The 21266-nt window shown below is 37.9% G+C and overlaps 1 protein-coding gene across 8 annotated transcripts in view; it reads left to right on the top strand.

Annotated features, from left to right (window-relative positions):
• Positions 1-21266, top strand: part of ENAH (ENAH actin regulator) — a 100147-nt gene that overhangs the window by 49717 nt on the left and 29164 nt on the right. For 7 of the 8 annotated variants that reach the window (XM_054194538.1, XM_054194540.1, XM_054194542.1 and 4 more), the window contains exons 3-4: positions 391-568; positions 12946-13030. In XM_054194538.1, coding sequence (XP_054050513.1) covers positions 391-568; positions 12946-13030 — 263 coding nt within the window. Of the gene's footprint in view, positions 1-390; positions 569-12945; positions 13031-13060; positions 16782-21266 lie in introns of those variants that run through there. The other variant, XM_054194541.1, reaches the window with a different exon arrangement.

Genomic DNA, 21266 nt, shown 5'->3' on the forward strand with positions numbered 1-21266 from the left:
TTAAAAAATATAATTCGAACAAGTTAATGGAAAACTGAGATTCTGAAATCCAAATACATATTCACATCAAGTACTCTGCTACTGAAAGGCAGAACTGTTGATACTACTGCGTTGCTGTTGTGAAACGTCACTGCATCTTTTGAAATAAGAACACTTAAGCTATGAAAGTTGATACAAAATATCTCATTAGTCCCTTCATGTATTCTCATCACTGATTTCATATGCCATTGGAGTTAAAATTGAAATGGCTGTGTACTTCAACGTTGTGATCTGGATTGTGGGACTGTAATTAAACCACATGGTTGGGGAATAAAATCTACATGAAGCTGAAACTTGTGATGAAATGGCAATTTTAAACATAAGTAATTTTTTTTTTTTTAATGATTATAGGTGGTAATAAATTGTGCCATTCCGAAAGGGCTGAAGTACAATCAGGCTACACAGACCTTCCACCAGTGGCGTGATGCTAGGCAGGTGTATGGTCTGAATTTTGGCAGCAAAGAAGATGCCAATGTCTTCGCAAGTGCCATGATGCATGCCTTAGAAGTATTAAATTCACAGGAAGCTGGTAAGAGTCTCTTAACTTTTTTTTTTTTAAGATTGTTCAAATACAGAGATGGAAAAAATCAAATGTTTATGCATAAAATTCAAGAAGTCTTGTTTCTAATGATGATTCAGCCTCTAGCCATTTTAATTATTTGGGTGTTTTGTCTGCCTAATTGCTGCTGCTTAATAGTGATTCTCAACTTGACTGCCATCTGTGTAAATGCAATTTCTAACAAGTAAACCTATTTTAATGTTATCTATTACATATAAAAACTTACTGACTTTGCTTTTTTTTTTTTAGGAAACAAAAGCAAAACACCTGACCAACAAATGTGTAGCTCTTAATGAGGGTACTTTTCAGGATTTCTAAAGGCATCCAGTGTTCTTTAATGTGCTGTTGTAGTTTAACCCCAGCTGACAACTAAGCACCTGCTCGCTCTCCCCTAGTGAGGGGGGGAGAGAATCAAAAGAGTAAAAGTGAGAAAATTCCTGGGTTGAGAGACAGACAGTTTAATAAGTAAAGCAAAACATGGAATTCATTTGCTACTTCCCATGGGCAGGCAGGTCTTCATCCATCTCCAGCAAAGCAGGGCTCCATCACGTGTAACGGTTACTTGGGAAGACAAACACTATCGCTCTGAACGTCCCGCCATTTCTCCTCCTTCCCCCAGCTTTATATGCTGAACATGACATCATATGGCATGGAACAGCCCTTTGGTCAGTCGGGGTCAGCTGTCCTGGCTGTGTCCCCTCCCAACTTCTTGTGCCCTCTCAGCCTGCTCGCTGGCGGGGCGATATGAGGAGCAGAAAAGGCCTTGACTGTGTGAGCACTGCTCAGCACTGACTAAAACATCCCTCTGTTAACAGCACTGTTTCCAGCACAAAACCAAAACATAGCCCCATACTAGCTACTGTGAAGAAAATTAACTCTACCTGGCCAAATTGAGCACGTGTATTGGCATTTTTCCTTCTCATTGAGTGCCAGTTTATTGTGAAAATGTTAGTTTTTTTCCTCTGAACTTTGTAATTCAGGTCATCCTCTTTGGCGTTTCTTAACATATAGAGTTTTTTGGCTTGGAAACCTTAGATCCAGGGGTACCATTCAGATGAGTATGGATGATTTAGACAACAGATCTATCATTTAATTTGTTTGGAGAACAGGATGACATAGAGGGTTTAAAGTATTGGTGGAAAACTTAGTGGCTTTCAGTCTTCAGGTGGTGTCTGTAATGTATTCTAGATAGCCTCTACAGCAAATTGATCAGCGTAACACTGGGACACACACAGGGGGAGGTTTTGTTTTGAAAGACTTCAAGAGACTTTTGTGTTCTTGTAACCAAATAGAATTCTTTTGTCTTCATTAAACTTTAAAGATTGCCCGTGTAACAAGAGATAGTACTTCTGTGCCAGGTTTTTTTTCTCTTGTGTAGAAGAGAAGCTGTAGATAACCTTATTAGCGCTGTCTCAACTACAGCAAACAAAAGTGACTTTATCAAGCTGCTTTTTATTCTGATAGTTGTTTCTAGTACTTACCTTTGAAACTACGCCATCTAGACCAAGAAGGATGATAAATTCTGCAGTGCTTATGCTGTTATGCAGCATACGAGGCTGAAATATAAGCGGGTATAAGGCTTCTTCTTGCCATCTAAAATAATCCATTTGTGTATCCCATTCTCCTACCTCACAGTTGGATATTTTGTCTTCTAAATCCCTCAGTTCCCCTTTCCCTAAGGGTTACTTGATTGTAATTATTTAATGCATTCTGACTGTTTATCGTCTATCTCCCAACCAACGTTTGGGAACATGTGAAGTGTAAGTTTCTACTCGTTTGATGTAAAGTCTGAGAAGGCCTGTTTTATGATAATCAGAACAAGTTTGAGGGTTTTACGTTGTTTCCTGTTACCTGTACTTGAAGAGTTTGGTACAACATGTTTCAAACAAGTGTGTGGGTGTATATACATGTATATATTTTTCATCATTTAGTATAACTCCTTTTCCTAACATTACAGCTGAGCTACTAGAGAGCCTGAAATGACAAGCAGGCACGACAGTGCTCACTTTTCAGTTGGTCCGTGTCTGTTTTTTCATTTCACAGATTATTGTAATTTATCTAACGACTAGTTCTCTTGGTGTTTTATGCAAAGGATACGTGGGCTAACTACTATGTTGTTATATTCTTCAGTAGTAGAAATTTTATTGAACTAAGATGCTGCTTCAGTTTATAAAGACTCATTATTTAGACTAGGACAAAACTAAAATTGTTTTAACGGGGTTCCTTGAATGTTACTTTAATAATACAAAATGTCATTCAGATAATAACCTAGAATCAATATAATTCCACAGGAGCAAACAACTCCGTGAAAATAACTCTTTCTGTTGCATCACCTCAGTAATTTCTTAAATGAATGGGGATAGAGGAGTGGAACTGAGCTTTGCAGTTAGTCTAAAAATCACTGTACTTAGGATTCAGTCCTCTGCTTATCCCAAATATTGAGTTCTTCCAAATCATTCTGCTGTAGTGTCTTCGTTGATCTCTGAAGTGGCCCTTTGATTTGAGTTTGTCCGCTTCATTCAGTGTGATGCCAGTTAATCCCTGATGATTGGGAGGTTGTTTTGTTTTCAGCTGGTTTTTTGCATGACTTATGAAAGGAGAGTTGAGTATGACTGTAATGTTGCGTCCCAGCTGCTGGCTACGGTGCTGTAGTCTACCTAGTTTTTTCTTTGTGGCTTCAGGGTGTAGGTCAGACAAGGACATGAATTAAGTTGTGTAATTATGTTTTATAGTGACTGGTTGTATGTTTTCTGAGTTGTGAGATAGTCTCTTTGTTTCTCTTTCTTGTGATTTGACTTGGTAGTGGTAGGTGCAAGTCAAAATGCATTAATTAGCCGCATCACAAACAAATGGTGGACACCATCAGCACAGGAGGAGGTAACTGTTCTCCTGTAACTTCTGTCAGCCAAGAAGGACTGTGGCTGTTTAAGGTTAGCTATCACTCACCTGTTTAACAGACACATAGTTGCTCTAGCTTCCATCAAGATGAAATAAAAACGAAGCTTAACGTTATCAGTGCCGCTTCAGCAGATGTCTGGAGATGAGTAGTTTTGCACTGAAGCTTGTAAAAAAAAAAAAAAAAAAATTCATAATGGTGCAATGTTTAAAGGTAAATGTTCATAATGTATCTGTGTTAGAATACTGTCAACAAGTTTCCTAAGTTTTATCAGCTGGGAGGTTTGACAGTGTATGATACACATATTACTTAATTTTTCTGACCTGCATCAGTGTAAGAAGTAAAAAAGATCCAGTATCTTTCTGAAATGTGCCTGCTTCAATAATGGAAATAGGATACTAAGTAGCTTGCAATTCAGAAACAAACTAATTGGATTCCTTGCTCAAAGTTCAGTGCATTTCTTTTCTCTGTAGTTGCTATAATTTCCTTTAGTACAGCTAGAAATTAATCCTTGGTGTTAATTTTTTTATCTTTTTTTTTTTTTTTTTTTTTCCCCCTAGCATCTCTGTTGCCCAGAGAAGCTGTGGCTGCCCCATCCCTGGAGGTGTTCCAGGCCAGGCTGGATGGGGCTTTGAGCAGCCTGGTCTGGTGGGAGGTGTCCCTGCCCATGGCAGGGGGGCTGGGACGAGATGATCTTTAAGGTTCCTTCCAACCCAAACCATTCTGTGATTGTATGACATAGCTGAATATTTACTTAGATCACTGGCTCTGAGGCTCTATTATTAGCTCTTCATTTTAGGAAATGGACTGCAACTGCCACCCCCTTTCTATAAACAAATTAGCCTTCTTTTTTTTTGAGAAGGTGTTGAGGGTTATACGTTATGAAAGGAATTTGTGCTTATACATGAAGATAAATACATTATATATTGATAGTTTTATTTCTTTCAATTAATCTGCTAGACTTTTAAAAATTTCTAACACATGCAGTCCTAGTTGGTATTTGTATGATACTGCTTCAAAAATCTGTACCTGAAGAGGACAACTTGTCTCTTAATAATTGATGTAAATTGCAGTGTTTCCTAGTATACCTAAAACAGCATATAGAATCTCCAACTGAAGTAAATTAAAGAATTCCTATATAGATAGCTTCCCTTTTACTGTAGAATTGCTTGCAGTTAAAGTTTGATTCTTGCAGTATCCTTATTTTCTGCTGTGTTTTCACATTTTGGAAATTTCTTTTATTAGCTTGGCTATTTTAAGTTATGTTTTGTTCATGAAAGCAGTTTTAATGTTAGCTGAGCATACTGTTCAGAAATTCATAAAACTAGATGAACTTTAAATGTTACGTGTTCAAGGGTTCACAGAAATCTAAATAATTTCTGAGGAATATTTTGTAAAGGTTATTTTGTGGGCATCCTTTTGGTTTGCAAGTCAGCTGTAACTTACGGCTCTTTCTCACTCTTTCGAAAGAAAAAAAAATCGTGTCGTCTCCTTGTCTTGTATATATTTGAAAAATGTCATTGATCTTGCTTGCCGTTGGCATCTTCACCTGTTGTATTGCCGGTATAATTTGAGAATGTTTAATTTAGGATCTCCCTCTAGTGGATCTGCAGCAGCAGAGGCAAAGACACTGTGTGTCTGTACCACTGACCAGTGACGGGCTTTTTGTCATTCTAATGAATTCAGAATGCAGAATGAAAGTGTTTGAAGTTGGAGCAGAGCAAAGGCTTTACCACAACTGGCAATTTTCTTTTAAAATGCAGTACAGGTTTGTCTCGGAGGACTCTGAACTGATGGCTGCCTTGTTAGTGACATTATCTGAAATACGCTGTGTCTCGATTTTATTTTCCTCTCCCTGATTTGCAGTGCTGATCACATGATCATCCTAATTTCTCTTGCGCTGGAACATTTATATTTAAGTCAATGTAAAAGTCAAAGCGTTTTCACCCTGTACTGGTTTGAATGATTGTATTAGCTGGTAGCCATTCAACCAGACCCTATTTTCCTGCTGGCTGCTTGAGCAGATTGTAGGCCACCTGCAAATCCAGAAGAGAAAGACAACAACGCAGGACTGCGCTTTCTCTTGACTATGAATGCTCCAAGTTCTTGCCCCACACTGTTTAGGAGATGTATTAAAAACGTACCAAGATTTGTTTCTGGCACTCATTTGGGAAAATTTTGAAAGACTCATTCATTAAATAATTGTCTGAGGTGGTCAAAAGTTACACCTTCATCAAATGACAAGTATGTGTCATCAGTTTAAGAGATCATTTGAAGAGGATTTCTGGCTTTAAGGCTGTGTGCATTGTGTTCAGATATTCAGGAATTGGTCTTAATTATTGAGAGTAAAGATGACTGCTTTCTGGGAAGATTTTGCATTGAATTACAAAGAAAATTTTCATATCTGCATTAAGTAGAGATCAGTGTTCTGCAATCAAAGTGACTCTGGAATGAGAGAAGAGCCTCAGTGAAGGGAAATTAGATGTCTGAGAAAATTCTCTGATGTGTGAGAAAATGGATTATTCCTTTGAAGGAATAAGGGCAAGGAAGGGGAGGTGTGCGCTGGGAGATGGGAGGAACAAAGGGGTATCATACTCGGTTTTGCTGCAAAAAGTACCTTCTAGTTCAGCTGGAACTGGTGTTTTTTTGGTGTGGCATCTGTCTTCAGTCCCAGGAAAGCCTTGCTAAGAGAATAAGAAACTAAGTATGAGATTTATATATGTGTCATTTGCATTTGAGGAGGTACTTTAAGTTGTTCGTTGCAGAAGATGAAAGCGGCAAAAGAAGAATTGAAGGATGTCGTACAACCGTAAATAAGCCTATTCTAATTCTTTCTAATAGAATTACATATATGTAAGATTCATGGTGCTTTTTGTAGTTCTCTTTAACAGTTATATATTGCTTCTTGAAAAGATTTTGAGATATTCTGTATATAAAAACAAGGATAGGAATGGTTTCAGTGAAGCTGTTCTAATATTGTCTTAGATGACACTTTAATTCATAGGAAAATGGTGAGGAGGAACAAAAAACATAGGGGCTTTTTGTTTCCAGGGTCTCTTTATTTTGTTCATCTAATCTTTGGGAAAAAGACCTTGAGATTAAATTTCTTTGAAATTATTAGTAACCCTACAAGTTCAGTTGTCCAGTTATTAAATAATCGAACCTTTGTGGGGGAAAAGATGCATGCGTTTTCCACTGATGTGGAGTCCTTTCTGTTAGAGCAAAGATAGTTCATTAAATCCTTGCTGATAGGGGAATGCACTTACTTATATCATAGATCAAATAATTTAATATCTTTGGGAAAAGCAAACTGAAACAAAAGCTGGGGTTAACTAATTGGAATATATGTAGAGACTATAGGAGACTGAAATGAGAAATTTATATGTGGGGTGGGGGGAGATCTCAAATGCTCCTCCTCGTACTGTTGTGCTTCATATAATGCTAAAACTTGTTTTGAGAGAAAAATGATTCTGCTGCAATGAAGTAATTATGATATCCTTGTACTCCTGGCAAGCCTCTGGAGCAGGCTGTCAGCACTCCCTGTCAGAATGGCAGTAACGTGATGGGCTGTTACCTCTGTTTTAAGAAGTAGGATAATATTTCTCTTTTTGCTAGGAAGTTTTTTATTTTCCTTTTAAATATGGGATTGATTAAAGAAAGTATTTTTGTAGCTACTAGATTCTGTAATAGGTAATCCTGATTAACTGATCCTGATTTATATGCAAGAATATTAACCTAGAGGAAATTTTAACTGTTTATTGGACAAAATACTTCTGTTTCATTTTAATTGCACATAACTGTATTGAAAGCATCGTTGATTTTAGTTGTGGTATTCGGAAGTGAAGGGAGAGTTGCTAAGTTTTTGGAGTTATACTCACTTTTAAGAGGTGCCTGTTTGGTATTTCTGATTTGTGTGGTTCTTCAGGATTAGCGTTGGTATTGGGTGAAGGAATTAAGCTTTGGGTGGGCAACCCAAAGAACATCTTTAAAATTTGGTAGTTGGTCTTAACTACATGGGAAACACACAGAGAAGTATATTAATTTTGTGGATAAAGTTTTGTTTAATAAACATTGGGGAATGTCAGTTTATTTTTCTCTTGAGGGTTCATGTTGTCTTAAAAATATTACCAGTAGAAGTTGTAGCTGTATTAAATCTACTGCCTTTCAGAAACAGGGTGTTGTCATAGAATTGTGAGCGTAATTGTGGAAGTACAGCTTTGTTAGGCTCATTTCTTTAGTATTATGTGCAAAAAGTGAGAGTCATCATCTATGACATTGCTATTTAGACAAATTTTGACAGAACTGGAGGAAAGAAAAGTAATAAATATGCTGCAGTAGATGGCATTGATATATTTAACTTCTGATATATGCTTTTTTAAGATGGTGGTATTGTAGTTTCATTAAGCAACTGTAGTACTCTACTGTCGAAGCTCTGTCTTCTCCTGCATTGAAGGGTGGCAAAGGGACACTGCAAGCCTGCTCCAGGTCACCCAGCAAGCTAGTGCTGAGGCAAGCCTGGCACCCAGGTTATCAGCACTTGGTTTCCAAGGCTCTGCTGGTATTGATAGGAGGCTTATCTCTACTTAAAGCCAAATGTATTTTAATGAATATTTTTGTTATTCTCGTCCCCATTTATTACCTTTATCAGGTAAAAGTGCTTGTGAAGTGGAATAGAAAGCATTTCCTTTAGTATAGAAAATGCAAAATAGTTACCAATCTGCTAAAGTAAGTCCAAGCGATGAGTAAATGAACTCAGCTGATGGTACTTAAAAAATCGTAGCCAAGTATGAGGAAATAGACAATTGAAGGAAAGAGAAGTCTCAGCTGGAAGATGATTTGTCCCAATAGAAGTACTAGAGAATAGCTTTGTCACTTGTTAATGCCCTGGGTTTTGACTGTCGTAGTCTTGTTAATAAATGCATAGTGCAAGTCCAGGTCTAGAGGTGCTGTTTTGTTTCTGCTGAAGGCTAGTGAGCAAGTCTCCCCAGACTTTGTTCCGTACTGTCCTAGAGCAGGCCAGGCTCTGAACGGGAGGAGAGGGAGCTAGAGACGAGTGAAAGAGGTTACTTCTCCATAATAATTTCTTTTATTACTTCCTAGCATAGATCTCTGAAAAAGCCTACTTTCCATTCATTCAGAAAACTTTTAAGCATTTAGTAAAACACCTTTATTTATTTTTTTTTTAAAATATGTTCTTACAGTCTATTACAGAAACGCATCTTTTTGCTGTGGTTTTGAACTCTTGCCTGGGATGTCGTCTTTGCTTAACAGGTCAAGGACAATCAAACTGTCCTTAATGAACATCTTTTCTAAAGATGATGATTAATCAGTGCACTTAGCTTTATAGAATATGCCTTTATAAATTAACTTGCTGTCTGCTTTCAGTCCATTTTTTCAGTCATACTTTGATTCAGTCAGCCATACTTTGATTTGAATATCAGAATCTATAATTGGAGTGTTGCTTAGTTTTGGCACTAACATACTGAGATATGAAAGAGCGGGAAAGCTTAATTACAGAGTTGTTTATATAAACTGTTTCTCTGGAGAAAAAAATTGAAATCTTCACCTCAAACTAAAATTCTTATGTGTGATAGTTGACCAGTTTTTTCTGTAGGTACTAGATTTTTTTAAAAAGAATAGATTTTGTCTTTTAATGCTGTACTCTGAACAGTACAGTAATTGCAGGAGTGGATTTTTTTGTGTGTGTTTTGGCTTTCTTGAACACTAGGGCACATAGGGTTCTGAGGAAGATTTCACGTGATCTGACTGCCAGAGGTCCCCCAAAAAACACTTCACAAGTCCTTATGTTACCAGCCCCTGAGCAAGCCTGTCCGGCTAAATGAAAATACACGTCATAGCTTGTTGTTGCATAAACCTGTAGCACCTGTATTGTTTCTATCTTGAACAGTAGATACTGTTTTAGGGCTATTACCTCATAGGAATGTGAGATCTTCAGTGTCAGCTAGGTTCTATGTCAATGCAGCTAGCATAAGGCAGGGGACATAAAAGAAGCGGATTGGAGAGTTTTTACAATTACATTGTCCAAAGCAGATAATGCAATTGGAAAGATTGAAGGAACTGACAAACCAAAAAGAATCGAGGGAGGAGAAACCATGTGTTTCCTTCTCCAGTTTGCTAATTATACTTCCATAGGGTCGTGCAATTGGAATTAATTCAGCTCCTGAATGGAGATACGGAGGTAAGAAGTCAATTGGAGGTGAAAATGAAGTTAAAGAGTTTGATAAACTACAACTCTGGTTGTGGTTTAAAAAGGTGATGTTGGGGATGCTTAATTTGGCTCAAGCAGCCCCCAGCAGTCTGATGTTGTTCTCCGAGCTATGCCAGCATAGTTGTCTGTGGGACTGCATGAAGAACCAGAACTGTCCCTCATCTAGCTGGTGAAAACACTTGTTGCAGAGCTTTCCCCCTGGGATTTTTAATGCGTTGGTCTCACTACATTGTTGCCTGAACTGTCACAGGGGAATAGTGATGCAAAGGTGAGAATAAGCTGGAAAACAGAAGGCATTTAAACTGGAATGACTGCTGAACAAATTAGTATGAAATTATATCCTCTGTCTGTCAGTGTGCGCCACGGAGTGCACCATCTGTGCTTTCTTTAGAAAAAGAAAGATGTTAGGCTTTCCTTAAAAACTCAGAATTGAACAGACTATTCAGCCTCATCTCTTACTTGGCTTGTACCGGTCTCTGAAGATAAGGTGATCCTGTAGAAGGATCAAACTTTTTTTCCAGGCAGTATTTCTGAATATTTCTCTCGGATCTTGATATTTCTGAAGTATCTTGAAGTGTTCAAAAGCCTCAGAGAACTTTTTATTAACTAGCTCCTATTTATTAGTTTATTATACAATCTTTCTGGCTGTCTAGACAGTTGTGTATTAGTGATGAAGTAGTGGTCTTGGCTTCCTTTAACTTATCAGTGTCCATTAGCATGGTGGTTAAGAAGAGCCTGTGCTTGTAGGGAGGAATTTTGTCAGAGAACAGGTCAAATGACTTAGTAGCTGAACTTTTCTTTCTTGAAAGCCTTTGGTGCGCTCAGGTTGAATTTCCTAATGGCAAAAATGTATAAGAAATACTAGAACAACCATGTTAATTGTTAGCAAGGGATTGCGTTCAGCTGTCTTGCATGTATAGCTAGGAAAGAAGCACATAACTTACTGGAGTAGGTTGGCCAGGTTACAGTAGCTTGTCTTGCTGGTGGTTGTGTTCTGCAGAATTTACAGATTTTCTGTCAGATCTGACAAAATCTAGAGCAGATTTTCTGCTCTAGAATGTTTGAGACTATGAGAAGGGTTTTCTGGTAGCTAGAAGACTGGTTTGACTAGCCAGTGCAAGTGAAGCTAGATAGTTGGTTTCTAACAGTGCAAAAGAAAGAGCTGGGGGGACACTGGCAAGAAGGGTTGTAGAGTGGCAGCCCAAACTCGACTGCTGCAGCATGATAATACCTTGTTTAAAAAGACTATTAAATGCTTTTAAAGATTAAATGGCTGGAAGTTTTCCATTTTCATTTCTACTGTATTTTCATGAAATAGTTCCATTTGCTAAATGGCCATAGTATGACTATATCTTATTATTTTTGTTCTTTGTTATTAGTTTTTAGGTCACTGTGTTTCATACTGAGAAATGACAGATCTGAGAAGGGAGTACATTAGACATGGCAAGTGGTAGTGGTACATAGCACCTTTAAGCAGCAACACAGCTACTGCTGGCTTGTGTCTGCTTCTAAAAGTCCATGAAAGGCTGCAGCATGGTGCAGACAGCAAACACAGCTCGGCTGCCTGGGAGCTGCGGTCATGGCTTAACGGGCATAAAAGCCTACCCACCACCTGTCACACAGGGGACATGACAGAGGAGCACGTGTTGGCTTCGGAGGTTTCAAAGCAGAAAAGTTTTCCAGATGAGCAATATGACAGATGTTTTGACTTACTGATAACTTAATTATCACTGCAGTTCAGTCTTTTGCATTAAAAATAATATATATTTTTATCTGTGGGTATCTCTTGGAGATACTCCAAGCAAAAATAGTACATCTGCAGCAGCTTCGTGTACGTCGGTATGAGTACCTGAGGCTTGCTGAAAAGAATAAATAAGGAAGACACAACCTCTGTAGTACCTCTTGCTTTTATCTTCCAGAAGTAAGTTCTTATATTACTTTCTAACTGTAGCTAGTATAGACTTTTATAATTCTCAGGTTTTGTTGTCTTTATGACCACAGTGCAACCACTATGCTGTTTTGAGTATACCCTTTAAACAGGACACTCATTTGCTAAGTCTGAGGCAGATCGCCTGTCCTTGACATCTCAACAGATAACGCATGATCTTTTCATGTTTTTGGATGACTTTCACAAGTTCAGATGGTGATCAACTTTTACATTTCGATATTTGAGATGGGGGAGATCTCATTACAACTCTATCACTCTAACTGCTTCGGTGGAATCTCAGCAAGAAATTGCTGTTTTGCTTTGGGGCATTTTCAGAACTGGATACGTTTTTATTGTTTTTCATTTTGCTTGCTTATAAATTCCATAATCTTGAGTGTAGCTATGGTCTAGATAATTTCCTGGTTTACTGGCCATTTTTACAGAAACAATGCATTCATGTTCTACTGTATTTCACTCCACACTTCTTTATCCTTCACTTCTGATAATTTTTAAAAATAATTTTGTTCTGTAAATACATTTGTGAGGAAAGTGGAAAAGCCTCTTTGTTTTTAGAAGACAGATCTAGCATATAGAATTATTTGGAAGTTGTATGATTCAGAATTGCCTATCAGTAAAAGTTGAAGATGAATTTGCATGTCCTTCTCTTGCATTTCTTGTGCTTACCAGAGTGCACACTTTGTATGTTCTCTATTTGCCTCTGTTTCTTTGGACACAATACTTGCCTATCCACAAAGGAAGGTCTTTGTTCCAGGCTGGTGAGCTAAAATACGAGTAAATTTTGGTGTGACCTGTAGAAACATACTTTCTCTTCCTTCTTCTGATATGGTGATAAGCTTCTGATGTTTTTTTTTTCTCCTGTTCTCTTTTTTTTTTTATTTTTTTTTATTATTATTCCCAGTGTTCTATTTAGGTGAGTGTTTCACTTCTTGAGCCTTTTCTGTTCCTCCCAAGAGCACTTGTTCATTGTTTTAAGAAAATCTCAGACTTGGAGTGCTTTTCAAAGCTTTTGTTAAGTCCCATCATATCTAAAATTTATTTTGCATTTCTGTGAAATCTTTTCATCCATGTAAAATAAATCCATTCTGCAAATATGTATGGTAACATTTGTTGCAGTTTTCATTTGCTGTATTATGTTGTTGAGCTTGTTTGGCTTAAAAAGCAGAAGTAAAAAGCTCCTATAATGTCACGTGATGGCTGGCCTCTTTCCTTGATTTTGTGCTTTTTTGCAAAATAAAAGTTCAAATCATTAATTCATGGTCTGTCTTCACTTTTAGGTCCTACATTGCCTCGACAGAATTCACAGCTTCCCTCTCAAGTACAAAATGGTCCATCACAAGAAGAATTGGAAATCCAGAGAAGGTATGGTATTGTAAGTGAACAGCTGTTCAATTAAACGGTGTAGTAACTCCTCACTAATGAAGAGAAATAGCAGTCAAGGACTTACAATTACTCTCTAGCATTAGGGCAGCATTGTAAGCTTGCAGCTTTCAGTAGTGCAGCTTTCCCGTGTAAAAACTTTGTAGCTAGATCCGTTGTTTGTGATCTCCACCCATTCAAACAATGCGATTGCTATTGGCCTGTCATGGAAGTGTTGAAGGTCAGATGGGAAGCCTTGGAAGATTTCACTGCTGTCATTTTCAACCGGACTAATTTTCCAGTGACTGTTTTGTCTTCAGTTTGACACATGCATATGCAGAAGAAAACCGCAAAGAAGGATGGAAGTTTTAACTTCTAAAAGTAGAGAATTAAATCATCATGGAGAATGACAATTTTTCTTCCCGAATATGGATGCACTAGATTGCACTAGATCAAAATATTATATTGGAAAGTTTGTTCACCTTTATACTATATTAGTTCTTTAGCAAAGGAACCTTCGTTTTCTGCATTTAGTGTTTAAATTTACGGAATCTTTAGCAGTTTAACTTTAAGCTGTAGCAATACTGGTTATATCTGTGCCGCCCTTGGGGAGTAGTCCCTGTTCCCCTGGCCAGTCGGCAGTCCTCCAAGCTAAGCTGTTCCCTTCAATGAGAAGGCACTGTACCCTGTCCCATGCCCATGGGATATTTTTCAGACTTGTAGCATTTTTAACATATGGGGTTTTTTCAGTTCCTTTTAATAATTGCCACGTATCAATCATGTGCCCGTGTTCTGGGAACAAACTTTCTAGTTGCCATATTCCCGCTTTTGTTGTGTGGCGATATGGGTTAGTGCTGTAGGTTGAATGTCTGGGATATGGGCATGTGACAAGGCAAAGTCTTCTAGGGATGGTACTATCAGACTGGGTTAAATGAAAACAGCAAGACCGTGGGCTGTCTCAAGAATTCTGCCTGTGGTGCAGTCCTGGATTATTTTACCATCAAAATACTCCCAGGAGATTAGCTGTTCCCTTCCAGAAGGGATGCTGAGAGTGATTTAAGTTACATGCAGTACAGATACAGGGAACGGGATCCTTGAATAAATAGGAAGTGGTCCAGATTGATGGTGTAAATGCACTTAATAGCTTTCAGTGGTAACTGGAAAAATATTTTAACGTGTTGGATCTAATTGGCGCTGAATTTTTTCTGTTCTGGTATTTTGCCTTTAGTTTGTTTATGCAAAGGTGAGCAGAAGTAGATTGCTTATTTGGGAATAGTTCGTACTGTAGATTTGATAAACTAGCTGTATGTGTTGAGCAAAGTTTTGACATCAAAATCAGGTCATACTTCTCCATCTCTTCTGCAGTATGTTCTTAAATGTGAGCAGGGATTGCTTTATCTGAAAGCCTCCTTGTTTAAAAACAAATAGCAATAGCAGGAAGCTCATTACAAATCTGTCTGATGTGTTTATGTGAAAGTCTGCTGTCATGATAAACGTCTTTTATGTCACTTCTTTAGACTTCTAAAAACTTTTTTCTTTTATGTTTTTTCTGGTTTACTGTAATGGCTTCTAATATTTTTATTTCCTGTTCCTTTAGAAGGCTGCCTTAATTGAAATTTATAATGCTGAAATACTTTTCAGAGAAGCATTGTAGGTAGACGTCTCTTCAGAAGAAAGTGCTGCCCCATATTAAGAGCTCTGCAAGTCTCTTGAAATTTTTTGTGTGTAAAGGACATATTATCAGATAGCATTCTTATGGCTTCACTTTCTGGTTTGATCAGCGTGCTCTACTTGTTTTCATCTAATATAATGTCCTCTTTCAAGTCTGGTCCTGGTTTTGATTTGTTTTTCCCCTAAAAAAGGATAGAGAACTGGAATGTGCGTTTACTCCTGTTGCTAGCCGGATTGTCTGTGGAAAGACTATTGCTGTTGTGTCATTAGGCCTAAGAAGAACATGTAATTTTGTTAAAAAATTTCAGAAATGCTTCTCTGGTCTCTTTACTGCTGTAATTATATGGTTATAATGCAGTTCAGTTATCTCTACGCTAGAACTTTTCTTCTGTAGTATCTGTCTTTCAGCTTTCAGACTGTAATAACAATAGTCTTGCTACTGTAATGTAGAGAGTAGTAAATAGCTGGAAGGAAAAGGCTTAGGTATATATGACTTTTAACATACCAACAGGTGACATTTACAGTCTCAGTAAAGGGTCAAGGCAGTGTGGGCAGAACTGAATTCTGTGGGGAGCAGTAAAACTATAGGGAATGCAAGAGGAGGGAATAAATATTACTGTGTAACATTTATTAACATCACAAACATGGGGTTTGTGATGGATCAGTAGAAGGGCAGGCTTTGCTAAGGCTGTTACTTGTGAAATGTGTGTCTGTGGGGTTGGGGTTTTGTTTAAGATATGGCCTGATAATAGTTGTCTTTAAGTGCTGGTCTCGTATCCCTCCCCTTACATGTACCTGGTTCAGTAATGTTTGACTGTCTCTCATGTTAAAGATATTCAGGAAAATATTTTTTGAAATGATTCTAAGCCTGAGGAGAAAAAAAATAAAAATCTGCTTACATAAAAAGTTGAAAAAGGGACTCTGTGGAGGTCAGCTAGTCCAACCCTCTGCTCAAAGCAGGATTAATTTCAAAGTGAAATTATGTGGCTTGTAGCTTCAGGGTTTTCCTAGGCACAAATAGAAACATTTCCTCAGAAGTGTTTTGCCAAAGGAGTGGCCAGTGAAGAATGGCATATTAAAGAGAGCTTTTCAACTGATCTGATGTTTTCCTTCACTTTTATAACTGGTGTTCAAGAATCTTGGGGAAATTGGGAATTGAGGAATTAAATTAGATCATTGTCAACAGAAGCGTATTATTTTGCGTCAAAGATTTTTCTCTATTTAAAAAAGGATTTAGGTGCCCTACGTTTTCAGTAAAAGTACTGAAGTAGTAATACTAATTTGTTTATTTTCCTGCAGAGCCTGTTACTTGAATATTTGCATTGTTTTACTGTGCAGTGGTGACAGTCTGTAAAGCCATTAGGACCAGATGCGTGATCTAAAACACTGAGGTTTTTATGAAACCGAGATTACGTATGAGGTGGTCAAATGAAATAATTTCATCTGGTGAATTGATAACTTTTTTACTTTTTTTTTAAGAAACCTTAACACATGGTGTATGCTTTCCCTGTCAAAGTAGGGAGTACTTGAAGATAACTGTAATTTTCTGTAACTTGCACTCATTTAAGTACAGTAATAACAACCTTTAAAACACTCCAGCTTCCATTTTTAGTCCTCAAAAATGAAGGGATTTTTTGTTATATGGGTTATTTTTCATTTTGTCAGAGTGGTAGGCAGTGTTTATAAATTCCACTGGTTGTTTGATAATGAGCCAACTTGAGTTGACATACATATTTGTTAATAACTTCAGAGTTACTTAATGTCAAATACCATTTTAAAATGTAAGATTAGTTCATGACATGCCTTTGTGTGCTACTCGTGCATGTAAATTTACCTTCTCTTCTAGCCGTGATAAATATATTGTCAGGAATATGAGTCACTGAGTTGGTATCTAATATGACACTTGGGAATTTAATGAGTTAATGTTTATAAATAACTTCAAAATCATCACTGCTTCATAAATAAAGAGACCAAGAGCACCAGAAACAGAGGAAGTGTATCGATTGTAAGGAATAATGAAGGTATACAAGCCACCTGCTGTCCTTCAGGGACGTAATGGACCAAAACTTGACCGACTTCTGTCGTAAGTACTCAAAAATGTTAGAAGTTCACATAAATGCAACAGCAGGAGGGTTTGTCATTGTTAAATACTTCTTTTAATTACAGTGTTAGTTTATTTCCTGGATTGAGATGATACTGTTAAAGAAAACTTGGTGTGTGACTCTGCTAGAAAGTAGTATTGATACGGTGTGGTTTTCATAACATCTTTTGGGAGGCTGCTTAGTTTTAGTGCAAGGACAGAGGCTGACAAGGGTAGCAGTTTCTTGTTTACTGATAGACTTAAAGGAATGCTTTTTATTTTACAGAGTAGAAGTATTTTTTCTGAGATTTTACTAATCTTAATTTTTTTAACTGCAGCAAAAGAATTTGTCATGTCCGTGTCCCGTCCCCTATCTCTGCACACCCCTGTGCGCGCCCCTCCCCCCCCCCCCCAAATTAGTAATTATTACATGTATAATTCCTGGGCTGTTTTGAAAACATGTGTGGACATACTAAAAGAAAAAGAAAACAAAACTGCTTCCCACAATTCAATAGCAATGCAGCTATAATAATTTAAAGGAAGGAAAGTTTGCCAGTCACTTTGTGTCCCCGGTAGCCTGATTTCTACTGATTTCCCACAGCCCGTGACCTTTCCCTAGTTAGTAGCCAGATGCACTGTTTCCAGTTTTCCCAGCTTATTTTGAGGAAGTAGGGTTTCTTTAAAGGCGTATGAATTGATTAGATTATAACTAAGCAAACAGTTCTAATCGGAGATTGGCATATGAATATAATACAGTAGTTGGCATTTTGATTTAGGATATAAGAGCAGTCAGTAGAATACTGTCATATGATTTTATTGTGTGCTGTGCGTGTTACAAAATCTGCATGAAATTTGCATCCCAGAGACATGTTTAGATGGAATCAAAGGGTTTTTTTTAATGCCTAAGCTAAGGCTTTCACGCAGGTCGGAGTTTTATATCAGTGTAAACTTTTGAAGTTGAGATTGCTGAGGTAGTTTCATGGGACAGCCTGCGGCCATTTGGATCTTTCTAGCCCCCGCATTGCATAGGGACAGGAAACAAAAGAAAACAAGCAAAAAGACCTATCAGTGCTGTTTATCTCATCCAAAAGACCAAGGTTTTTTGGTGGGTTTTTTTTCTTCTTTTTTTTTTTTTTTTACTGCCTCTCTCTTTCGATTCACAGTTTCTTCCCATTCGTAGTAAAGTTTTCTGTAGTTCTGTCAAGTCTAGCTTTCGGGGACTTAATAACTGGCTTTATGGAGAGATAATGGGTAGTGTCTGGTTACAGGACTGAATAGCTATAAATGTTGGGTAACATTGACATGTTTAGCAGATTGAGAAGAGCGCTCTTCCATTAAGCAGTCTTTTGACTACATTCGCAAAATTGCTGCCTTAATTGCTGCAATTGAATATGGATGTTACTTGAAGGGTGGTTCTGACAGGTATCTTAGTTAACACTTTTAAAAACATCTCTTTGAAATCTTACCCTTCTGCAAAACTTTCAGTTCTGTGGGGTTTTTCTGTTGAATCAAAACATGAAATTGGGATTAGAAACTGTTCTGCTTTTTTCTAGATTTTGGTTATTGTGGTTCCCTTTTATGAAATTAGTTCTGTTTGAACCATACTCACTAGAATGAATACCACGGAGGGAGTTGCCAATGGAAGTAGATTTTTCTACTATTTTTTTTTCTAAAATCTGATGTGCGCAGATAACTTTCTGCAGTCTGGCTTCTGCCAGATAGGTAAGTTAACAGAACACTTGAACTTATTACATTGAAAAGATCAAGGTGAGGAAAACTAGGCTTGATGAGCTTTGATCAAAGAGCACTAATAGATCCCTTTCTCTATGAGAAATCCTGTACCTAAACAATCTTTAGGTTTATAGCTGCTTCTTCATGTCTTTATCATGATGGTTGGTTACCAGATTTTGCTTGACTGATTAAACGTAGTTCTTTCTCTTATTTTCTTATTTCCAAATAATGTGGTTTGAACTTACGATATAAAAGCGTGTTGTTAGACTTTAAATCCCTTTTGATCAAGGAAATGAAAGGCTGTTCGTTTGGCCTTGCTAATGTGAAAAGCTTTAGAACTGCTTTTGAATAAAAGAATTATTAACCAGATGAAACATAGCACAGTAAATTGTGCCCAGATAATATTTTCTTTCGGAAAAGCAGAAAGGCTCTTCATGCGGTGTTCCTGGGCTTCAGTAAAGTATTTGACAAGTATCGAGAGGGTACCTTCTATGACAAGGTGACCCGCTTAGTGGATGAGGGAAAGGCTGTGGGTGTTGTTTACCTGGAATTTAGTAAAGTCTTTGTTTCCCACAGCATTTTGCATGTTGACTGTGCCACACAGCTTGGTGTCATCAGCAAACTTGCTGAGGGTGAATTCAATCCCACTGTCCATGTTGCCGACAAAGATCTTAAACAGCGCTGGTCCCAGTACTAACTGCTGAGGAATGCCACTTGTCACTCGTTTCCACTTGGACGTGGAGCTGTTCACTGCAGGCCTTTGAATGTGGTGATCTAGCCAGTTCCTTATCCAAGTTGTGCCAAGGGGAGATTTAGATTGGATATTAGGAAAGATTTCTTCACCAAAAAGGTTATCAAATGTTGGAAGAGGCTGCCCAGGGAAGTGGTTGAATCGCCACCCCTGTAGGTATTTAGAAGATGGGTAGACATGTGCTTAGGGACATGGTTTAGTGGTGGTTTTGTCAGTTTTATGTTGATGGTTGGACTTGATGATCTTAAACGTGCCTTCACACATAGATGATTCTGTGCTTCTATAAGTTTCTAGTTAAAGTAGAAGAGAGGAGGATTGGTGTGGAAGCGTGAGGGGCATAGGAACAGGCAGTTCCTAGCATCATTGGAATCGGGATCAAATTTTATTTGGTCTTTTGCTGAACAAAGTAAGTCCTTGCTGCTGATGCAAGTTGAGATACGGGACTACAAAGGAGAACAGGAGGAGTTGGATGATGTTGCAGATTTTGATGATCAAAACAGAATGAGAAATAATATGTAGCTGGTGTCCTGTTTTTAGATGTTTTTAGAGGGGAACTCCCCCAACCTGTAGACCAAATACTAGTATATAGGATGTCTTAAATAATAGTGTACAGGGAGAATCAAATTGACAATGGAAGTGTTAAGTGCAATGGTGATCAATCAGGATAAAGCTGCATGAGCATTGGGAATAGCTATAATGATCTCTAGAAATACGTAGTGTTTCAAAATCACGATATATGTAGTCAGTTAAATCCCTTTATAATTTTGCATTAAATCAATAATTGAAACAGTCTCACTTTTCACTAGTGTTTAAAGAAGCAAAGGTCCACCACTGTGGAAAGTGGGAGTTTCAGAGCATATACATAAACTCACTTCACAAACCTCTTACCTTTGAACAGTCAAACTTTGCAGATCTTCTAAGTGCCTGCTTACTGCTCTTTTTATCAAGTTGACGAGATCTAGTCTGGGTTTCTCTGAAACAATGTGCAGTATGCTCGGGTAGAAGCTGTCTGGACTGTCTAGCATGTGAACAATGCTTTTTAAAAAATAACTAACTAAATAAAGCTAACTTGGTAAGAGTTTTAGTGAGCGCATATAGCAAGAGTTCAGTTTAGGTGGTGCAAAGTGAAGTTCATGCAACTGAGAGTTTAGGAAGATGCCAAGGGATTAAATATTGATCACTTCTGCTGAGGTTATGTTATTGGTACATCAAGTGTACTTTTTATTCATGAAGACTCTTGGTCTCAGTGGAGGTGCCTGTGTTTGGAAATTTGCAATCTGTATTGACGTGATTTAAACTATATTTTCTCTTTGTAAATGAATTCTGAAATCTGGGGGTGGTGCGTGCTCATTCCATGGTATGTAAGCGTTAATGTGTAGGTCTTGAGATACGTATTCAGTAGGTTTATGTGACCATACGTGAGAGTGAGCTCTGTGGTAAATGCTCAGTTTTGGAATGATGAATAAATATTTGATATTAAAGATATTAAAGTAGAGCAAGTTTAATGTTAATATGTAGTTTTTATTATTTGGATTAGTTCCTGCAAATTTTGAGGGCCATAGCAGACACACCTTTTCCTTTTCTGAAGTGGCACAGAAGGATATCAGAGGATTAAGTTATTAAAACTCAAACTAGGAGCTAAGTTCAGAATAATCAACACGTTAAAGCACTCACTTTTAAAATTATTTTTTTTCCATGAACGGTTGTAACAGTGATAAAGTAGGTTGACTTCACCTAGTTAAATTGATGTCCATAGAGCGCACGCGGGTCCTTGCAGTCACGAGGTGGCTGCTCCTCTGTAGACAAGAGCACGCTTCAGATGGAGCTGAGGTCACCCCGCGGCTGGTGCTGGCGCCTCCAGCTCAGCTACGGGTGGTGTGGCCTGTTTGCAGCCAGCTGCTCCCTTTGTGGTGGTGACTCAGTGGTGGGAGGAGGAGAGCCATCATGTGAGATGGATTCCGGTAGGTAGTGACTGTTGGATTAGATAATGGTATCTGTGCCCACAC

This window comes from Rissa tridactyla, chromosome 3 (genome assembly GCF_028500815.1).
Source record: "Rissa tridactyla isolate bRisTri1 chromosome 3, bRisTri1.patW.cur.20221130, whole genome shotgun sequence".
In the NCBI taxonomy this organism is placed as follows: domain Eukaryota; kingdom Metazoa; phylum Chordata; class Aves; order Charadriiformes; family Laridae; genus Rissa; species Rissa tridactyla.